General features: G+C 37.7%; 1 protein-coding gene across 1 annotated transcript in view; it reads right to left on the bottom strand.

Moving 5' to 3' along the window:
• Positions 1-22619, bottom strand: part of LOC117310625 (protein WWC3-like) — a 160262-nt gene that overhangs the window by 119052 nt on the left and 18591 nt on the right. The window contains 2 exon segments of the mRNA XM_073799779.1: positions 8738-8817; positions 10510-10586. Coding sequence (XP_073655880.1) covers positions 8738-8817; positions 10510-10586 — 157 coding nt within the window.

Raw genomic sequence — 22619 nt, 5'->3', positions numbered from 1 at the left:
GGATCAATAGCAGAATAACTGAGGCAGAAGAACGGATAAGTGACCTGCAAGATATAATAGTGGAAATAACTACTGCACAGCAGAATAAAGAAAAAACAATGAAAAGAACTGAGGACAGTCTCAGAGACCTCTGGGACAACATTAAATGCACCAAAATTCGAATTATAGGGGTTCCAGAAGAAGAAGAGAAAAAGAAAGGGACTGAGAAAATATTTGAAGAGATTATACCTGAAAACTTCCCTAATATGGGAAAGGAAATAGTTAATCAAGTCCAGGAAGCACAGAGAGTCCCATACAGGATAAATCCAAGGAGAAATATGCCAAGACACATATTAATCAAACTGTCAAAAATTAAATACAAAGAAAGCATATTAAAAGCAGCAAGGGAAAAACAACAAATAACACACAAGGGAATCCCTATAAGGTTAACAGCTGATCTTTCAGCAGAAACTCTGCAAGCCAGAAGGGAGTGGCAGCACATATTGCAAGTGATGAAGGAGAAAAACCTGCAACCAAGATTACTCTACCCAGCAAGGATCTCATTCAGATTTGATGGAGAAATTAAAACATTTACAGACAAGCAAAAGCTGAGAGAGTTCAGCACCACCAGACCAGCTTTACAACAAATGCTAAAGGAACGTCTCTAGGCAAGAAACACAAGAGAAGGAAAAGACCAACAATAATGAACCCAAAACAATTTAGAAAGTGGGAATGGGAACATACATATCGATAATTACCTGAAATATAAATGGACTAAATGTTCCCACCAAAAAACACAGATTGGCTGAATGGATACAAAAACAAGACCCACATATAAGCTGTGTAAAGGAGACCCACTTCAGACCTAGAGACACATACAGACTGAAAGTAAAGGGATGGAAAAAGATATTCCATGCAAATGGAAACCAAAACAAAACTGGAGTAGCAATTCTCATATCAGACAAAATAGACTTTAAAATAAAGACTATTAGAAGAGACAAAGAAGGACACTACATAATGATCAAGGGATTGATCCAAGAAGAAGATATAACAATTGTAAATATTTATGCACCCAACACAGGAGCACCTCAATACATAAGGCAAATACTAACAGCCATAAAAGGGGAAATCGACACTAACACATTCATAGTAGGGAACTTTAACACCCCACTTTCACCAATGGACAGATCATCCAAAATGAAAATGAATAAAGGAAACACAAGCTTTAAATGACACATTAAACAAGATGGACTTGATATTTATAGGAAACTCCATCCAAAAACAACAGAATACACATTTTTCTCAAGTGCTCATGGAACCTTCTCCAGGATAGACCATATCTTGGGTCACAAATCAAGCCTTGTATCAAGTATCTTTTCTGACCACATGCTATGACACTAGATATCAATTACAGGAAACTATCTGTGAAAAATACAAACACATGGAGGCTAAACAATACACTACTTAATAATGAAGTGATCACTGAAGAAATCAAAAAAATCAAAAAATACCTAGAAACAAATGACAATGGAGACACGATGACCCAACACCTATGGGATGCAGCAAAAGAGTTCTAAGAGGGAAGTTTATAGCAATACAAGCCCACCGTTAGAAACAGAAAACATCTCAAATAAACAACCAAACATCGCACCTAAAGCAATTAGAGAAAGAAGAACAAAAAAACCCTGAAGTTAGCAGAATGAAAGAAATCATAAAAATCAGATCAGAAATAAATGAAAAAGAAATGAAGGAAACGATAGCAAAGATCAATAAAACTAAAAGCTGGTTCTTTGAGAAGATAAACAAAATTGACAAACCATTAGCCAGACTCATCAAGAGAAAAAGGGAGAAGATTCAAATCAATAGAATTAGAAATGAGAAAGGAGAAGTAACAACTGACACTGCAGAAATACAAAAGATCATTGAGTGATTACTACAAGCAACTCTATGCCAATAAAACGGACAGCCTGGAAGAAATGGACAAAGTCTTAGAAATGCAAAACCTGCCAAGACTGAATCAGGAAGAAATAGAAAATATGAACAGACAAATCACAAGCACTGAAATTGAAACTGTGATTAAAAATCTTCCAAAAAAAAAAACCCAGGACCAGATGGCTTCACAGGTGAATTCTATCAAACATTTAAAGAAGAGCCTACACCTTTCCTTCTCAAACTCTTCCAAAATATAGCAGAAGGAGGAACACTCCCAAATTCATTCTACGAGGCCACCATCACCTTGATACCAAAACCAGACAAGGATTTCACAAAGAATGAAAACTACAGGGCAATATCATTGATGAACATAAATTCAAAAATCCTCAACAAAATACTAGCAAACAGAATCCAACAGCACATTAAAAGGATCATACACCATGATCAAGTGGGGTTTCTTCCAGGGTTGCAAGGATTCTTCAATATACACAAATCAATCAATGTGATACATCATATTAACAAATTGAAGGAGAAAAACCATATGATCATCTCAATAGATGCAGAGAAAGCTATTGACAAAATTCAACACCCATTTATGATAAAAACCCTGTAGAAAGTAGGCATAGAGGGAACTTTCCTCAACATAATGAAGGCCATATATGACAAACCCACAGCCAACATCATCCTCAATGGTGAAAAACTGAAAGCATTTCCACTAAGATAAGGAACAAGGCAAGGTTGCCCACTCTCACCACTCTTACTTAACATAGTTTTGGAAGTTTTAGCCACAGCAATCAGAAAAGAAAAGGAAATAAAAAGAATACAAATCGGAAAGAAGTAAAGCTGTCACTGTTTGTAGATGACATGACACTATACATAGAGAATCCTAAAGATGCTACCAGAAAACTACTAGAGCTAATCAATGAATTTGGTAAAGTAGCAGGATACAAAATTAATGCACGGAAATCTCTGGCATTCCTATACAATAATGATGAAAAATCTGAAATTGAAATCAAGAAAACACTATTTACCACTGCACCAAAAATAATAAAATATCTAGGAGTAAACCTACCTAAGGAGACAAAAGACCTATATGCAGAAAATTATAAGACACTGATGAAAGAACTTAAAGATGATACAAATAGATGGAGAGATATACCATGTTCTTGGATTGGAAGAATCAACATTGTGAAAATGACACTACTACCCAAAGCAATCTACAGATTCAATGCATTCCCTATCAAACTACCACTGGCATTTTTCACAGAACTAGAACAAAAAATTTCACAATGTGTATGGAAACACAAAAGACCCCGAAAACCAAAGCAATCTTGAGAACGAAAAAGAGAGCTGGAGGAATCAGGCTCCCTGACTTCAGACTATACTACAAAGCTACAGTAATCAAGACAGTACGGTACTGGCACAAAAACAGAAAGATAGATCAATGGAACACGATAGAAAGCCCAGAGATAAACCCAGGCACATATGGTCACCTTATCTTTGATAAATGAGGCAGGAATGTACAGTGGAGAAAGGACAGCCTCTTCAATAAGTGGTGCTGGGAAAACTGCACAGGTACATGAAAAAGTATGAGATTAGATCACTGTCTAACACCATACACAAAAATAAGCTCAAAATGGATTAAAGACCTAAATGTAAGGCTGGAAACTATCAATCTGTTAGAGGAGAACATAGGCAGAACATTCTATGACATAAATCACAGCAAGATCCTTTTTGACCCACCTCCTAGAGAAATGGAAATAAAAACAAAAATAAACAAACAAATGGGACCAAATGAAACCTCAAATCTTTTGCACAGCAAAGGAAACCATAAACAAGACCAAAAGACAACCCTCAGAATGGGAGAAAATATTTGCAAATGAAGTAACTGACAAAGGAGTAATTTCCAAAATTTACAAGCAGCTCATGCAGCTCAATAACAAAAAAACAAAAAACCCAATCCAAAAATGGGCAGAACATCTAAATAGACATTTCTCCAAAGAAGATATACAGACTGCCAACAACCACATGAAAGAATGCTCAACATCATTAATCATTAGAGAAATGCAAATCAAAACTACAATGAGATATCATCTCACACCAGTCAGAATGGCCATCATCAAAAATTCTAGAAACAATAAATGCTGGAGAGGGTGTGGAGAAAAGGGAACAACCTTGCAATGCTGGTGGGAATATGAATTGGTACAGCTGCTATGGAGAACAGTATGGAGGTTCCTTTAAAAACTACAAATAGAACTACCATATGACCCAGCAATCTCACTACTGGGCATATACCCTTAGAAAACCGTAATTCAAAAAGAGTCATATACAAAAATGTTCATTGCAGCTATATTTACAATAGCCAGGAGATGGAAACAACCTAAGTGTCCATCATCGGATGAATGGATAAAGAAGATGTGGCACATATATACAGTGGAATGTTACTCAGCCATAAAAAGAAACGATATGGAGCTATTTGTAATGAGGTGGATAGACCTAGAGTCTGTCATACAGAGTGATGTAAGTCGGAAAGAGAAAAATACCATATACTAACAAATATATATGGAATTTAAGAAAAAAATGTCATGAAGAACCTAGGGGTAAGACAGGAATAAAGACACAGACCTACTAGAGAACAGACTTGAGGATATGGGGAGGGGGAAGGGTAAGCTGTGACAAAGTGAGACAGTGACATGGACATATATACACTACCAAGCGTACAACAGACAGCTAGTGGGAAGCAGCCGCATAGCACAGGGAGATCAGCTCGGTGCTTTGTGACCACCTAGAGGGGTGGGATAGGGAGGGTGGGAGGGAGAGAGATGCAAGAGGGAAGAGATATAGGAACATATGTATATGTATAACTCATTCACTTTGTTATAAAGCAGAAACTAACACACCATTGTAAAGCAACTATACCCCAATAAAGATGTTAAAATAAATAAATAAAAGCCATACAAAGTATTTGATAATTTTCAACATGTTTTCATGATAAACGTTCTCAACAAATTGTTTGTAGAAAGAACATACCTCAACATAATATAGGACATAACATGACAAATCCACAGCTAATACACTCAGGTGAAAGACTGAAAGAAACCTTTTCATCTAAGATGGTAAGAGGCATGCTCTAGCCACTTTTACTCAACACAGTACTGGAATTCCTAACCAGGGCAATTAGGCAAGAAAAGAAATTTCAAACTGGAAAGGAAGAAGTCTCTGTCTCCATGTGACATATGCCTGTATATGGAAAATCCTGAAGACCCCACCAACAAAACAGTCCTAATAAAAAAATTCAGCAAAGTTGCAGCATTCAGTGTCAAGGTACAAACATCAGTTGTGTTTCTACACACTACAATGAAATATCAGAAAGAGAAATAAAGAAAAAAAATCCATTCACAATAGCACTAAGACCAACAAAATACTAGGAATAAGTTTAACCAAGGAAGTGAAAGTTCTATACACTGAAACCTACAAGACAGTAATTAAAGAAATGAAAAACATGAATGAAAGGTTTCTCATGTCAATGATCAGAAGAGACAACACTGTTAAAATATCCATGCCATTCAAAGGCATCTATAGACTCTATGCAATCCCTATCAAAACTCCACAGGCATTTTTCACAGAATTAGTAAAGAACAATTCTAAATGTGTAAAAAAGATCTCATAAAGCCAAAGCAATAATGAGAAAGAAGAAAGCCGGAGGAATCAAACTATCTGATTTTAAACTATATGACAAAACTATAGTTATCAAAACAGTATGGTACTGATATAGACACATAGACCAATGTAGCCAAACTGAGAGCCCACTATAGGTTAAATTAATATTTGACAAGGCAGCCAAGAATATTCAAGGGGAAAGAAAAGTCTCTTCAATAAATGGTATTGGGAAAACTGGATATTCATATGCAGAACAGTGAAACTGGACACATATCTTACACCATTCACAAAAATTAACTTCAAACAGATTAAGGATTTAAATTAAATGTAAGACCTGCAAATGTAAAATTTCTCCAAGAGAACACAAGGAAAAAGTTCCTTGCCATTGGAATTAACACAAAATATATAAAAAACTCATACAATTCAATAGCAAAATAACAAACAATCCAATTTAAAAATAAGGGGAGATAGCTAGTGGGAAGTAGCCACATAGCACAGGGAGATCAGCTCAGTGCTTTGTGACCACCTAGAGGTGTGGGATAGGGAGGGTGGGAGGGAGACACAACAGGGAGGGGATATGGGGATATATGTATATGTATAGCTGATTCACTTTGTTATACAGTAGAAACTAACACACAATTGTGAAGCAATTATACTCTAATAAAGATGTAATAAATAAATAAATAAATAAGAAAAGAAATTCAATTCCAACTGGCCTAAAACCAAAAAGGGAAATTACTGATTAAAAACTCATTTATTAAAAGTAAATAAATAGGGCTTCCCTGGTGGCGCAGTTGTTGGGGGTCCGCCTGCCGATGCAGGGGACATGGGTTCGTGCCCCGGTCTGGGAGGATCCCGCATGCTGCAGAGCAGCTGGGCCCGTGAGCCATGGCCGCTGGGCCTGCGCGTCCGGAGCCTGTGCTGTCTGAGACGGGAGAGGCCACAACAGTGAGAGGCCTGCGTACCACAAAAAAAATAAATAAGGGGAGGATCTGAATAGACAGTTTCCTAAGAAGACCTACAGATGGCCAATAGGCACATGAAAATATGATTAATATCATTAAGACTCAGGTAAATTCAAATCAAAACCACAATGAGATACCACCTGACACCTGTCAGAATGGCTATCATCAAAATGATGAGAAATGCTGTTGGTGAGGATGTGGAGAAAAGGGAATTCTTGTACATTGTTGGTGGCAATACAACTACTACAGAAAACATAATGGAGGTTCTTCAAAAAAAAATAAAAATAGAGCTAACATATGATCCAGCATTTCTACTTCTTGGTATATATTACAAGGAAATGAAACCTCCATCAAATAATATGCACTCCCATATTCACTGCAGCATTATTCACAATAACCAAGTCACAGAAAGAACCTAATGATCCACTGACAGATGACTGGATGAAGATATACACACACACAGTGCAATATTATTCAGCCACTAAAAAGAATGGTATCTTACCATCTGTGATAACCTAAAGAGAGCTGGAGGCTTTATGCTAAGTGAAATAAGAAAAGAAAAATATTGTATTGTTTCACTTATATGTGGAATCTAAAAAAAATTGAATTCACAGAAACAGAGAATAGAGTAGTGGTTACCAGGGACTAAAGGGTGGGGGAAATGTGGAGATGCTGGTCAAATGGTACGGACTTCCAGTTATAAGATGAGTAAATTCCAGAGTTGTAATGTCCATAAAACAACAACAACAACAACAACCCCTCCCCCACAAAAGACAAATGACTCATAAACCCAACCAGTCTAGATAATTAAGAAAATTAATTTCAACCACGTATTAAAGAACAGGACTTGATCTATGTTAATTACCTTTATATGACATTGAAATAATATATTTGTTGAACAGTGACATTTATCTTTTACCTTATAAACAACAATACTGCAGTCACATCTGACACAGGATTTTTGAATCTGCATATTGGATGCAAAGAGTGGAATGCTTCTACATTTACCAATAATAGTAACCACATGGATTCCCACCATAAACTGAAAGCTATGTATTAGATGCTGCTGCTGTTATCAGAATGATTACCATTCACAAATCAATGAGAAACGTAGGCACAGAAAATGTGAAGCCTGTGCTCAAGTTCAGGAAATGAAGATAGGATATAAATCAAGAATAATTTCATCCAAAAAGTAAACCAGTAATGTTATCATTGGTAAAATAACACTTGTTCATTAACTTAATATAGCTCACAAATTATAAGAAATTCATCCCCAAACTCTTAATAGGAATATAAGGAATATAATAGGAATAATTGTAAAGATGACTTCAGGAGGAAGACCTATAAACTATATTGTCAAATAGAACATTCTGTAATGATGGAAATGTTCTATTATTTGAGTTGTCCAATACAGTCGTCATTAGCCTGGTGGTTCTCAACTGAGGGGTAATGTGTCCACCTAGGAGATATCTACCAGTACTGGAGAACATTTTTGATTGTCACAATCAAGAGGTGCCACTGGTATCCAGTGGGGAGAACCCAGGGATGCTGCCAAATATCATACAATGGACAGCACATCCTCCATAAAATATCATAGGACAACTGAAAATGTCAATTGCGTTGACGTAGAGAAAAGCTGAACTAACCACGTACAGCTAATAAGCACTTGAGTATGGCTAATGAGAAAGGAGAACTTAATTTTTAAATTAATGTACTTCTAATTAAGAAAATTTAATTTAATAATGATTATACAGCTTTATCTACATATATAAAGTATGTAGCTAGAGATAATGAGCATAATATAAAAATAAGGATCTTGTTTCTCAAGTATTTTAAAAGCTGAGTATCTTCAAAGAACAGATTCTGTGATTAACATATACACACTACTAAATATAAAATTGATAACCAGCAAAGACCTACTGCATAGCACAGGGGACTATACTCAATATTATGTAATAACCTATAATGGAAAAGAATATATATGTATATGTATATACATAACAGAATCACTTTGCTGTATACCTGAAACTAACACAACACTGTAAATCAACTATACTCAATACAATTTTTTTTAATTTAGGGAAATAATGAGCATAAATAAAAGCATAAAAGTGAACACCCGTGAAGCTTTAGGACACATGTCCCGGCACCAAACAGGAAATCGCAGGGAAACTCTCCCTCTGTCACTGCAGGCCACTCACTCTTGCAGGGTCTCCACCCCCTTTTCTTTGTACTTCAGTTCTTGCTTCATCTGGGTCAGCTCTCATTTTAATCTGCAAAGCTAAAGACAAATTACATTTTTTTTCCACAAAAAGAAGCTGTGAGAAATGATTTCTACAGTTGTTAGCATTGTCATCTAAGTTTCTGAATAGCTTGCAATTCACGGGGTCACCCAGTCTCTCCATGACCTCCCATCCCTGGCATATCAAACAGCCCTGGCAGAGGGGCTGGCTCGCTTAGACACAGAAGGCCCGGGTCACCAAACAGCTTTCTACCCATGTGGAGCCCTGGAACCGGCAACAATTTTCTTTTTCAAGGTATTGATTTACACATTGCAATGAGCAAACTTTGTCATACTTTTTTCATCCCCTCTTCTGCTTACTTCCCATAGATCTCACCTAGGAAGCCCTGTTGCTCAAAGCATGGCTTCCCACTACCTGAAAGTCAGTCGCCTGCAGTGCTTATTTAAACAGGTGCTAGGACCCACTCCAGGCCTTGTTAAAACTCCACCTCCAGTTCCTTCAGAAGAAACCCCGCGTCTTCCCCAGGTCCCCCTGAGAAGGTCCCCCACACTCACTCCCCCTCTTCCATACCCAGTGACACACGTGTGGGGACAAATCGAGGACATGGTGACTGCACGGGACAGGGAGGGCTTGTAGACCCAGGGCAGCCCCTCCGAGCCCCTCATGGAGGAGAGAGGCCCCTCCACCCACTTCTGGAGAAGCCTGCCGGTCCTGGAGCCTGGTGACAAAATGTCTTCCGAGCAAGGGGACAAAGGGCAATGCCCAGGAAGTGATTTTAAACCTAATGGTTCCCATGTCTTTTGTTCAACATCTTTGGGGCACCTGGCGGGCCTGCTCACACAGCACCCAGTGAAAATCGCAGGAAGGCTGACGTCTGGGATCTCGTAACAGGCGCAGCACCTGGTCACAGGCTGGGGCGAGCTCATGTTTCTAAGATGCCGAGAAAAATCCCCACGCAGGTGTCTGATCGCTCCAGAAAGTAGGCATACTGACAGCCCTTCTGAACCATGCTGGCTGGGGTTGGGAGCCATCTCTGGCAGCCGAGCGAGCAGGGGACACTTAATTGTGGGCCGTTTGCTGGCAGGGAGCCCTGCCTCTTCCAGGGGCAGCCAGCATGGTAATGAGACAGTTTCTATGGAAATGGGGATGGGGCTCACACTTTGAACTGATGCCCCAGGTGTTTTTTGTTGGTGCACTAGAATGTGAGAACCACAGCACTAAAAGAGACACTCTGGTTTAGGCACTGAGACACTAGGATGGGAGGCTTGGTCTCCAAGATGTCTCCTGTCCCCCCTCCCAGACACCAAAGACAAGAGGATGAAGGGATGGAACACGGTGGCACACAAAGAACCTGACACCACTGGCAAGGAGCACCGGCACCTTCTGGTCAAACACCATCGCAGGCAAGATTTCTCTGGGAATACAGAGACCAGGGAAGAACGGCAGATGCTAAATCTGCCAAGGGACAGAGCTGGCCTCCCACTAATACAGGGAAGCAGCCCTGTGAGCTCGGGCCCGGACATCGCCAAATCTTTCCAAATGTTGGGTGAATCTAGCCCTATGAAATACACAGAGGGATACAAGCAATTTTTTGTTAGATGGGCTGAGGCTTTAAAATGAAACTTTTCTCTTCCTATCAAAGGAATTAAGTAAATCATAATAAGTGATGTTATCAGTATATAAAGAATACACAAGCTGCTTCTAGTGTAAAAACACTCATTTTTACTCACCCTGTCCTGATGACTTGCTATTTCTGCTTTTATTTGGAGTGGGCTGTACTTAGTATTTGTTGAATATCCAGAAAAGGCTAAATAGAAAGAAAATATTTTATTTTACAATAGATCCATTAAATTACATACATGCATACAGATAAGAACTTCATATTCACCTTATTAATTACCTCTTAGCATCACACATACAAATTAACATTAGCACTGACAACTAAAGAACTAACATTTCACAGCCTCAAATATTTTTAATGGTTGATTTTTACTTAAGGATTTGTTTGCAGATGACTTGACCTTTATATGAAAAATCTGGAAAAAAATGACCAAAAAACTTCCAGTAACTAATAAATGATTATAACAAGACTGTAGGATATAAGGTTAATATATAAAAGTCAACTGCTTTCCTAAATACCATCAACAAACAAGTAGATCTGAAATTTAAAACACAATACCATTCACATGGCACCTCCAAAAGTGAAATACTTAGTTATAAGTCTAACAAAACTTGTACAGGAGCTATACAAAGAAAATTACAAATCTCTGATGAACTGAAACAAAGAAGAACTAAATAAATGAAGAGACATTCCATGTTCATGGATGGGAAAGATTCAATACTGTCAAGATGTCACTTCTTCCCAGCTTGCTCTATAGATTCAAAACAATCCCAATCAAAATTCTAGCAACTTATTTTGTGGACATCAACAAATTGATCCTAAAGTGGCAATAGGCCCAGGACAGCCAACACAATACTGAAGAAGAACAAAGCTGGAGAACCTATCAGAACCTATCAGACCTCAAGACAATATAAAGCTACAGTAATCAAGATAGTGTGGTAGTGGCAAAATAATACGATAGCAAAGATAGTCTTTCAAAAAATGATGCTGGAACAAGTGGACATCCACATGCAAAAAAAAAAAATCACCTAGACAGACTTCACACCCTTCACGAAATTTAACTCAAGGCCTAAATATAAAATGCAAAACTATAAAACTCTTAGAAGATTACATAGGAGAAAACTAAGAGGACCTTGGTTTGGAAATGTCATTTTAGATACAATACCAAAGGCAGGATCCATGAAAGAAATAATGGGTAAGCTCAACTTCATTAAAATTAAAACTTCTGCTCAGTGAAAGCCAATGTCAACACATGTGAGACAACAAATCACAGACGGGGAGGAAACATTCGCAAAAGACACATCTGATCAGAACTGTTATCCAAAATATAGAAAGAATACTTAAAACTCAACAGTGAGAGAACAAAGAACTCAATTAAATGGGCCACCACCAATTAATGGACACCTCACTGAAGAAGATAAACAGACAGCAAAGCATATGAAAAAAAGATGCTCTAAATCATACGTCATCAGGAAAATGAAAATTAAAACAACAGTGAGATTCCACTACACACCTGTTAGAATGGCCAAAATGAAGACACTGACAACATCAAATGCTGGTGAGGATGTGGAGTAACAGGAACTCCCATTCACTGCTGGAAAGAATGCAAAATGCTACAGCCACTTTGGCAGTTTCTCACAAAACTAAACATACTCTTACCATGTGATCCAGCAGTCACACTCCTTGGTATTTACCCAAAAGAGCTGAAATTTTATATCTACATAAAAACCTGCACACTGAAAAAAAAAAAAAAAAACCTGCACACTGAAGAAGGTTCATAACTCAAAACTGCCAAAACCTGGAAGCAACCTAGATGCTCTTCAACAGGTGAATGGTAAATAAACTTTATTTCAACCAGACCATACAGTATTATTCAGCACTAAAAAAGAGAAAAGAAATAAAAAGTCAGGAAGCCATAAAAAGATATGAAGAAACCTAAAATATACACGTGAAAAAATATACAAGTGACAAAAGCCCATCTGAAAAGTCTGCATGCTATATGATTCCAAGTATATGACAATCTGGAAAAGGCAAAAACTGTATCCTACAGCAAAAGAATCAGTCATTGCCACAGGTTGTAAGGGGGAATTAATAGCTAGAAACCAGAATATTTTTAGAGAAGTAAAAATACTCTAAAAGATACTATAATGATACATACATGTCAGTATATGTAGGTCCAAACTCACAGAATGTACAGTACCAAGAGACAGCCTAATATAAAGATGAATGCTGGGTAATGATGATATGTCAATATATATTCATCAGTTGTAACAAATGTGCCCTTTGGTAAGTGATGGGGGAGGTTGTGTATGTGTAGGAGCAGTGGAATATGGGAACTTTCTGCTGAATTTTGCTGTAAATGTAAAACTGTAAAAAATAAAGTTTTTTAAAGGTAGCTTTATAGTAATCTGTCAGTATATGGCAGGCCTGAGAAAATGCAATTCCTCCAAGGTTTTTTCCCCACACACACTGAAGAGCCCACAATTTTATCCTGAGTTGGATTTCACAGATATGTAATAGCTCAAATACAATACATGGCTTACTGCTTTCATAAACAGTGAAGTGCACATGATTTAAAGTTCTTTAACAGGCACAGCATCATTACCAAGAATAACCCATATCTAGGGGTGAATAAGACAGAACTTTTACTCAGTCAGGCACTTTCTGGCAGCACAGAGTGCTGCAAGCCTTTTCCAGTGTCTCGACACCTAGACCACTTTAGTGGCCGTTTCTAATTTCTATCACCCCGTCCACCTCTCTGCATCCCTTTTTCTTGATGCTTCTGTCTCCTTTCTCTTAGGCCTTGAAGGTACGGTGACTTGGTTCCTGTCCCTTTCTGAGTTGTGGAGACTCCTCTTTCTTCATCTGAGAGTCACCCCACACTGGTGTATTCTGCATCCAGGGCATTTTCATTAGTTTCTCCTGCTTATAAGACCCAACTGCAGGGCCAGCATCCATTCTTTTATTCCTTTGATCTGGGTACTGAAGGCTATCATTCAGGTAACTTAGGTGGCAACACCTAGAAACTAGGTCAAAATCATTTCCTGACCTCATATAGGTGAGTGTGGCTTGTAGAGGAAGAATGTCATCTGCCATATCAGTAAGCAAAGCAGGCACCTCCAATGGTACACCCTGAGGAAACACAGGATACTGGCTCCAGATAGCTGAAGTGCATATCAAAGCAATGATTTCAGTGAGCCAGACTCTTCCATCTTCCCATACATGGGAAAGCACTAAATTCCTTCATGTGACATATCTGCTTTCTTTTATAAACAGTAAACTTTTACCTGTTTTTCTGTTGCAAAACTCTTCTATATGCTGGCCCCTCCCTTACCTCTTTGGATCAGTCCCTCAGAGCTATCTGAGACACTGCCTCATGGGCTTGAGTCTTCAGTAAGATCCCCGAAAAAAACAAATCCCAACGTTTAGATTGTGCATCCTTCAGTCAGCAGCTACAGACCTGAAGTGGCTTAAACACCAACAATGTTCAATAGCTCCACAATCAACCAAATCCAAATAATTTGAACAGGTCAGAACTTCCTATTTAAAAAACAAACAAACACAAAAAAAACTTTTCTCTGTAAAACTTACTTAACTATCAGTCAGAATTCCAAACAACTGTATCCACTGGAAATAAATTTCTATAACAGCTAAAATATTTGCCAAAATTACCTCAAATTTTCATTTACTAAGAATCATAGTTACACAAACACAATGGATTAAGTATTTAAAGAATATAAATCATCCATAGGCCAAGTCCTATTCCTTTTGTTTTGCCTTTTTCTTTCCATTTATTAAGATCACAAACAAAATGAATACCTCAAACAATGCCACTGAAAGAAATCATTCATACAAAATCTCCACGTTAAAGTCCTGGGACTCAAACACAGTAAGTTAAGCAAAATGAGAAGACAGAGAAACACACAGCAGATGAAAAGGCAAAGTAAAAACCCACCAGACCAAACAAATGAATAGGAAATAGGCAGTCTACCTAAAAAAGAATTCAGAGTAATGACAGTAAACATGACCCAAAATCTTGGAAATAGAAAAAAACACAAGAAACGTTTAACAATAACCTAGAAGAACTAAAGAGCAAACAAACAATGATGAACAACACAATAAATGAAATTTAAAATTCTCTAGAAGGAATCAATAGCAGAATAACTGAGGCAGAAGAATGGATAAGTAACCTGGGAGATAAAGTAGTGGAAATAACTATTTCTAGTGGAATAGTAGTAGAATAACTATTATTCTGCAGCGCAGAATAAAGAAAAAAAAGAAAAAAAATTGAGAACAGTCTCAGAGACCTCTGGGACAATATTAAACACACCAACATTCAAATTATAGGGAAACCAGAAGAAGAAGAGAAAAACAAAGGGACTGAGAAAATATTTGAAGAGATAATAGTTGAAAACTACACTAACATGGGAAAGGAAATAGTTAATCAAGTCCACGAAGCACAGAGAGTCCCATACAGGATAAATCCAAGGAGAAACAAGACAAATACTAATCAAACTATCAAAAATAAAATACAAAAAAAAATATTAAAAGCAACAAAGGAAAAACAATAAATAACATACACGGGAATCCTCATAAGATTAACAGATGATCTTTCAGCAGAAACTCTGCAAGCCAGAAGGGAGTGGCAGGACATATTTAAAGTGATGAAAGGGAAAAACCTACAACCAAGATTACTCTACCTAGCAAGGATCCCATTCAGATATGACAGAGAAATTAAAACTTTTACAGAGAAGCAAAAGCTAAGCAAATTCAGCACCACCAAACCAGCTTTACAACAAATGCTAAAGGAACTTCTCTACGCAGGAAACACAAGAGAAGGAAAAGACCTACAATAATAAACCCAAAACAATTAAGAAAATGGTAAGTGGAGCATACAAACCAAAAATTACCTTAAATGTAAATAGATTAAATGCTCCAACGAAAAGACAAACACTCACTGAATGGATACAAAAACAAGACCCATATATATGCTGTCTAAAAGAGAACCATTTCAGACTTAGGGACACATACAGAGTGAAACTGAGGGGATGGAAAACGATATTCCATGCAAATGGAACTCAAAACAAAGCTGGAGTAGCAATTCTCATATCAGACAAAATAGACTTTAAAATAAAGACCATTACATGAGACAAAGAAGGACACTACGTAATGATCAAGGGATCAATCCAAGCAGAAGATATAACAAGTGTAAATATTTATGCACCCAACACAGGAGAACCTCAATACATAAGGTAAATGCTAACAGCCATAAAAGGGGAAATCAACAGTAACACAATCATACTAGGGGACTTTAACACCCCACTTTCACCAATGGAGACATCAACAAAAATGAAAATAAATAAGTAAACACAAGCTTTAAATGATACATTCGACAAGTTGGACTTAATTGATATTTACAGGACATTCCATACAAAAACAACAGAATACACTTTCTTCTCAAATGCTCATGGAACATTCTCCAGGATAGATCATATCTTGGGTCACAAATTAAGCCTTGGTAAATCTACGAAAATAGAAATCGTATCAAGTATCGTTTCCGATCACAGCGCTATGACACGAGATATCAATTACAGTAAAAACTCTGTAAAAAATACAAACACATGGAAGCTAAACAATACACTACTTAATAAACAAGAGATCACTGAAGAAATCAAAGAGGAAATCAAGAAACACCTAGAAACAAATGACAATGAAAACACAACAACCCAAAACCTACACAATGCAGCAAAAGCAGTTTTAAGAGGGGAGTTTATAGCAATATAATACTACCTCAAAAAACAGGAAACATGTCAAACAAACAACCGAATCTTACACCTAAAGCAATTCGAGAAAGAACAAAAAAAAAAAAACACCTAAAGTTAGCAGAAGGAAGAAATCATAAAGATCAGATCAGAAATAAATGAAAAAGAAATGAAGGAAACTTTAGCAAAGGTCAATAAAATTAAAAGCTGGTTCCTTGAGAACATAAACAAAATTGAAAAACCATTAGCCAGACACATCAAGAAAAAAAGGGAGAAGACTCAAATCAACAGAATTTGAAATGAAAAAGGAGAAATAACAACTGACACTGCAGAAATACAAAGAGTCATGAAAGACTACTAGAAACAACTATACATCAATAAAATGGACAACCTGGAAGAAATGGACAAATTCTTAGAAAAGCACATCCTTCTGAGACTGAACCAGGAAGAAACAGAAAATACACACAGAACCATCACAAGCAGTGAAATTGAGACTGTGATTAAAAATCTTCCAACAAACAAAAGCCCAAGACCAGATGGCTTCACAGGGGTTTAGTATCAAACATTTAGAGAACAGCTAACACCTTTCCTTCTCAAACTCTTCCAAAATATAGCAGAGGGAGGAACACACCCAAACTCATTCTACGAGGCCACCATCCCCCTGATACCAAAACCACACAAAGATGTCACAAAGGAAGAAAACTACAGGCCAATTTCACTGATAAGCATAGATGCAAAAGTCCTCAATAAAATACTAGCAAACAGAATCCAACAGCACATTAAAAGGATCATAGACCATGATCAAGTGGGGTTTATCCCAGGAATGCAAGGATTCTTCAATATATGCAAATCAATCAATGTGATACACCATATTAACAAACTGAAGGCAAAAAAGCCATATGGTCATCTCAATAGATGCAGAAAAAGTTTTCATCAAAATTCAACACCGATTTAAGATACCCCGCCCCCAGAAAGTAGGTATAGAGGGAACTTACTTCAACATAATAAAGGCTGTATATGACAAACCCACATCCAACATCATTCTCAATGGTGAAAAATTGAAACCATTTGCTCTAAGATCAGGAATAAGACAAGGTTGTCCACTCTCACAACTATTATTCAACATAGTTTTGGAAGTTTTAGCCACAGCAATCAGAGAAAAAAAGGAAATAAAAGGAATCCAAATCGGAAAAGCAAAAGTAAAGGTGTCACTGTTTGCAGATGACATGATACTATACATAGAGAATCCTAAAGATGCTACCAGAAAACTACTAGAGCTAATCAATGAATTTGGTAAAGCAGCAGTATACAAATCTACATGTAAAAGAATGAAATTAGAACACTCCCTAACACGATACTCAAATATCAACTCAAAATGGATTAAAGACCTAAATGTTAAGGCCCGACATTATAAAACTCTTAGAGGGAAACACGGGCAGAACACTCTGTGACATAAATCACAGCAAGATCCTTTTTGACCCACCTCCTAGAGAAATGGAAATAAAAACAAAAATAAACAAATGGGACCTAATGAAAATTAAAAGCTTTTGCACAGCAAAGGAAACCATAAACAAGACCAAAAGACAACCCTCAGAATGGGAGAAAATATTTGCAAATGAAGCACCTGACAAAGGACTGATCTCCAAAATTTAAAAGCAGCTCATACAGCTCAATATCAAAACACAAATCACCCAATACAAAAATGGGCAGAAGACCTACACAGACATTTCTCCAAAGAAGATATACAGACTGCCAACAAACACATGAAAGGATGCTCAACATCACTAATCATTAGAGAAATGCAAATCAAAACTACAATAAGGTATCACCTCACACCAGTCAGAATGGCCATCATCAAAAAATCTATAAACTGTAAATGCTGGAGAGGGTGTGGAGAAAAGGGAACACTCCTGCACTGTTGGTGGTACGTAAATTGATATAGCCACTATGGGGAACAGTATGGAGGTTCCTTAAAAAACTAAAAATAGAACTACCATACGACCCAGCAATCCCACTCCTGGGCATATACTCTGAGAACACCATAATTCAAGAAGGGTAATGTACCACAATGTTCACTGCAGCTCTATTTACAATAACCAGGACACGGAAGCAACCTACATTTCCATTGACAGATGAGTGGTTAAAGAAGATGTGGCACATATATACAATGTAATATTACTCAGCCATAAAAACAAATAAAATTGAGTTATTTGTGGTGAGGTGGATGGACTTATGAGTCTGTCATACAGAGTGAAGTAAGTCAGAAAGAGAAAAACAAATACCACATGCTAACACATATATATGGAATCTAAAAAAAAAAAGTGGTTATGAAGAACAAGGGGCAGGACAGGAATAAAGACACAGATGTAGAGAATGGACTTGAGGACATGGGGAGGGGGAAGGGTAAGCTGGGACGAAGTGAAAGAGTGGCATGGACATATATACACTACCAAATGTAAAATAGCTAGCTAGTGGGAAGCAGCCCCATAGCACAGGAAGATCAGCTCGGTGCTTTGTGTCCACGTAGAGGGGTGGGATAGGGAGGGTGGGAGGGAGACGCAAGAGGGAGGGGATATGGGGATATATGAATATGTATAGCTGATTCACTTTGTTATAAAGCAGAAACTAACACACCATTGTAAACTCCAATTAAACTCCAATAAAGATGTTAACAAAAAAAAGAGAGAACCCCCTACAGAGCCAAGACTACAAGAACGATTCCCACATAATCAGAGAGGAAGGGGGAAAAGTACTGAGTTGGCACCTGTGACCCTGGGAGGGAACTAAGAAGAAAAGGGAGGCTACGTAGGCAAAGACCAGCCCTGGGGAGTGAGCAGGTCAAGCCACAGACTGCATCCTACATGCAGGAGACAAGCACTGTGAGACCTGGCTGCAAGGAGAACTGCTGGGACCAACAGAAAGGCTGGAGAATCTGACACTCCACACCTGAGAAGTGTTTGTGTGCTGCCTTGCCCTCAGGCAGGATTTACAGCATGGATTGAGAAGACACAGGTGGCTGGCTGATTTCTCGTGAACCCCTGGGTGCATTGATTCCGCAGACTGATCCAAGCAAACACCCTAGTAGGCTTGCTGCATGTCACAGCTCCACAGTAGCCTGGCAAGCCAAGGACAGAAAACTTGGCCATGGGAGGCAGAGGCACCTCAGACCTTAAAGAGGTTATCTGCATGGGGCAGAGGCAGCCATTTCTGGCACTCACTTTCAGGAGAAAGTTCCTCTTTCTCTTACACTGCTCCAGCAACATGGGACCTGACCACACCTTGGATAGGGCAGTAATAGTCACTGAACAGAAGAGAAGCCCTGGTTCAAACTGGTTCTGGCTCTAGGCCCTCCATGTCCAGCCCCACCACCTACCAAGGTGATAGCTGCCAGCACACCCTGAGGAAAGACATGACTAGTGATCACATCAGATCGAGCTCTCCCAACAAAGCCAATGGGCACAGGCAGAAAAAGCATTTGACAAAATTGAATATCATTCATTATAAAAATTTTAATCAAAATTGGTATAGAGAGAACTTATCTCAACATAATGAAGGCCATTTATGACAAAGCCAGTCAACATAAGTACTCAATGGTGAAAAGCTGAAAGCCTTTCCTCTAGAATGAGAAAGAAAACAAGGATGCCCACTCCTCCCTCTTCTATTCAACTCAGTAGTGAATACCTGGACATAGCAATCAGACAGGAAAAAGAAATTAAAAGATCCAAACTGGAAGGGAAGACATAAAACTGTCATTATTTGCAGGTGACAAGATACTCTATATGGAAAACTCTAACGTCTTCAACAAAAAACTATTAAAACTAATAAATGAATTCAGTAAACTTGCAAGATACAAGATTAATATTCAGAAATCTGTTGCTTTTCTATACATTAACAATGAAATATCAGAAAAAGAAAGCAAGAAAACAAACCTGTGTAAAATGTCATCAAAAAATTAAATATCTAGGAATAAACTTAACCAAGGAGATGAAAGACCTATACACTGAAAACTATAAAATACTGGTGAATTAAATATGATGCAAAGAAGTAGAAAGATAACCTATGCTCTCTGGTTGGAAGAATTAATATTATTAAAAGGGCTACACTGCTCAAAACAATCTACAATTTAAAGCTATCACTATCAAAATATCAGGACATTTGTCACAGAACTAAAACAAATAATCACAAAATTTATATGGAACCACAAAAGACCCCAAGTTGCCAAAACAATCTTGAGAAAAAGGAACAAAGCTGGAGGTATCACACTCCCTGATTTCAGACTACATTACAAACGTATGATAATCAAAATGACACGATATTAGCACAAAAACACTCACATAGATCAATGAAAGAGAATAGAGAGACGAGAAATAAACTCACACACCTATAGTCAACTAACCTATGAAAAAGGAGGCAAGAATAACAATGGAGAAAAGACAGTCTCTTCAGCAAGTGGTGCTGGGAAAGCTGGACAGCTGCATGTAAATCAATGAGATTAGAACATTTCCTCACACTGTACACAAAAAACAAACTCAAAATACTCTAAAGACCTACATGAAAGCCCAGAAATCATAAAACTTCTGGAAGAGAATAGAGGAGAAACACTCTGACATAAATTGTAGCAATATTTCTTTGGATCACTCTCCTAAGGCAAAAGAAATAAAAGCAAAAATAAACAAATGGGACTCAATTAAGCCTAAAAGCTTTTGTACATCAAAGGAAACCATCCACAAAACAAAAAGACAACCTACGGAATGGGAGAAGATATTTACAAATTATGTGACCAACAAGGGGTTAATGTCCAAAAATACAAACAGTTCATACAACTCAATATCAAAAAGCAAACAAACAGGGCTTCCCTGGTGGCGTAGTGGTTGAGAGTCCGCCTGCCGATGCAGGGAATGCAGGTTTGTGCCCCGGTCCGGGAGGACCCCATATGCCACGGAGCGGCTGGGCCCATGAGCCTTGGCTACTGAGCCTGCGCGTCCGGGGCCTGTGTTCCGCAACGGGAGAGGCCACAACAGTGAGAGGCCCACGTACCACAAAAAAAAAAAAAAAAAAAAAGCAAACAAACAACCCAAACAAAACATGGGCAGAAGACTTGAACAGACATCTTTCCAAAGAAGACACACAGATGGCTAACAGGCACTTGAAAAGATGCTCAACATCACTAATTATGAAGGAAATGCAAATCAAAACTACAGTGAGGTATCCTCTCACACCTCTCAGAATGGCCATGATCAGAAAGTCTACAAACAACAAAATGTTGGTGAGAATGTGGAGAAATGGAACTCTTGTATGCTGTTGGTGGGAAAGGAAACTGGTGCATACACTGTGGAGACCAGTATGGAGACTTGTTATATAAATTAAAAATAGAGCTACTAAAAATAGAGCTAACATATATGACCCAGTAATTCCACTCCTGTATATATCCAGAACAAGAATGAAAGCACTAATTTGAAAAAATGCTTGTACCCAATGTTCACAGTTGCTTTATTTACAATAGCCAAGATACGGAAGCAACCTACGTGTCCATCAACAGACAACTGGATTAAGAAAATGTGATATTTGTATATATCTATATATGTGTATATATAGATATATATATATGTATATATATAGATATATGTATATATGTATACACAATGGGATATCAGTCAGTTATAGAAAAAGACTGAAATCCTGCGATTTGCAACAATATGTACGGACCTAGAGAATATCATGCTTAGTGAAATAAGTCAGACAGAAAAAGACAAATACTATCTGATATCACTTACGTGTGGAATTCAGAAATAATTATAATAGTAATAATAATACAATGGCTGTATCAGCAAAACAGAAACAGACTCAGATACAGAAAACAAACTGGTGGTTACCAAAGGTGACAGAGTAGGGGGAAGAGACAAATTAGGGGTATGGGATCAATGGATACAAGCTGCTATTAAACTACTATTAAAATAGATAAGAAACAAGAATATAACGTACAGCACAGGGAATTATACCCAGTACCTGGTAATCACCTACAGTGAAATATAATTTCTGCAAAAAAATTTTTTTAAAAAGCAAGCCTACCCAATATCTCTGTAATTGGGAGGTATACCTCAGTCCTGGTCAGGTGACCATGAGTGAACCAGAGGGACTTGCAGAGTTCCCCTGCCGGGATCAGAGAAGAAAAGAAATTAGTCCCAGTCCCAGCTAGGTCACCCTGGGAAAACTTTCTTTCTCCATAGACATCCCCTTCCCTTAACAGGAAACAGATATTGAAACAGTAATGAAGACTCACTCATGGGTGATTCCTGCAGTGTTAAAATGAATTTACATTCCTATAGAAAGAGAAAAAAAAGGATTTACATTTTGAAAAGAAATACAACTTAAAATACTTCCACAGCAAAAAAAAAAAAAAAGAAGAAGAAGAAGAAGAAAATTCCACTTGAAAATAGCACCTAGAAGAAATAAATAC

This window comes from Tursiops truncatus (assembly GCF_011762595.2).
Source record: "Tursiops truncatus isolate mTurTru1 chromosome Y unlocalized genomic scaffold, mTurTru1.mat.Y SUPER_Y_unloc_1, whole genome shotgun sequence".
Taxonomy (NCBI): Eukaryota; Metazoa; Chordata; class Mammalia; order Artiodactyla; family Delphinidae; genus Tursiops; species Tursiops truncatus.
This window is presented reverse-complemented; position numbering and strand designations above follow the sequence as displayed.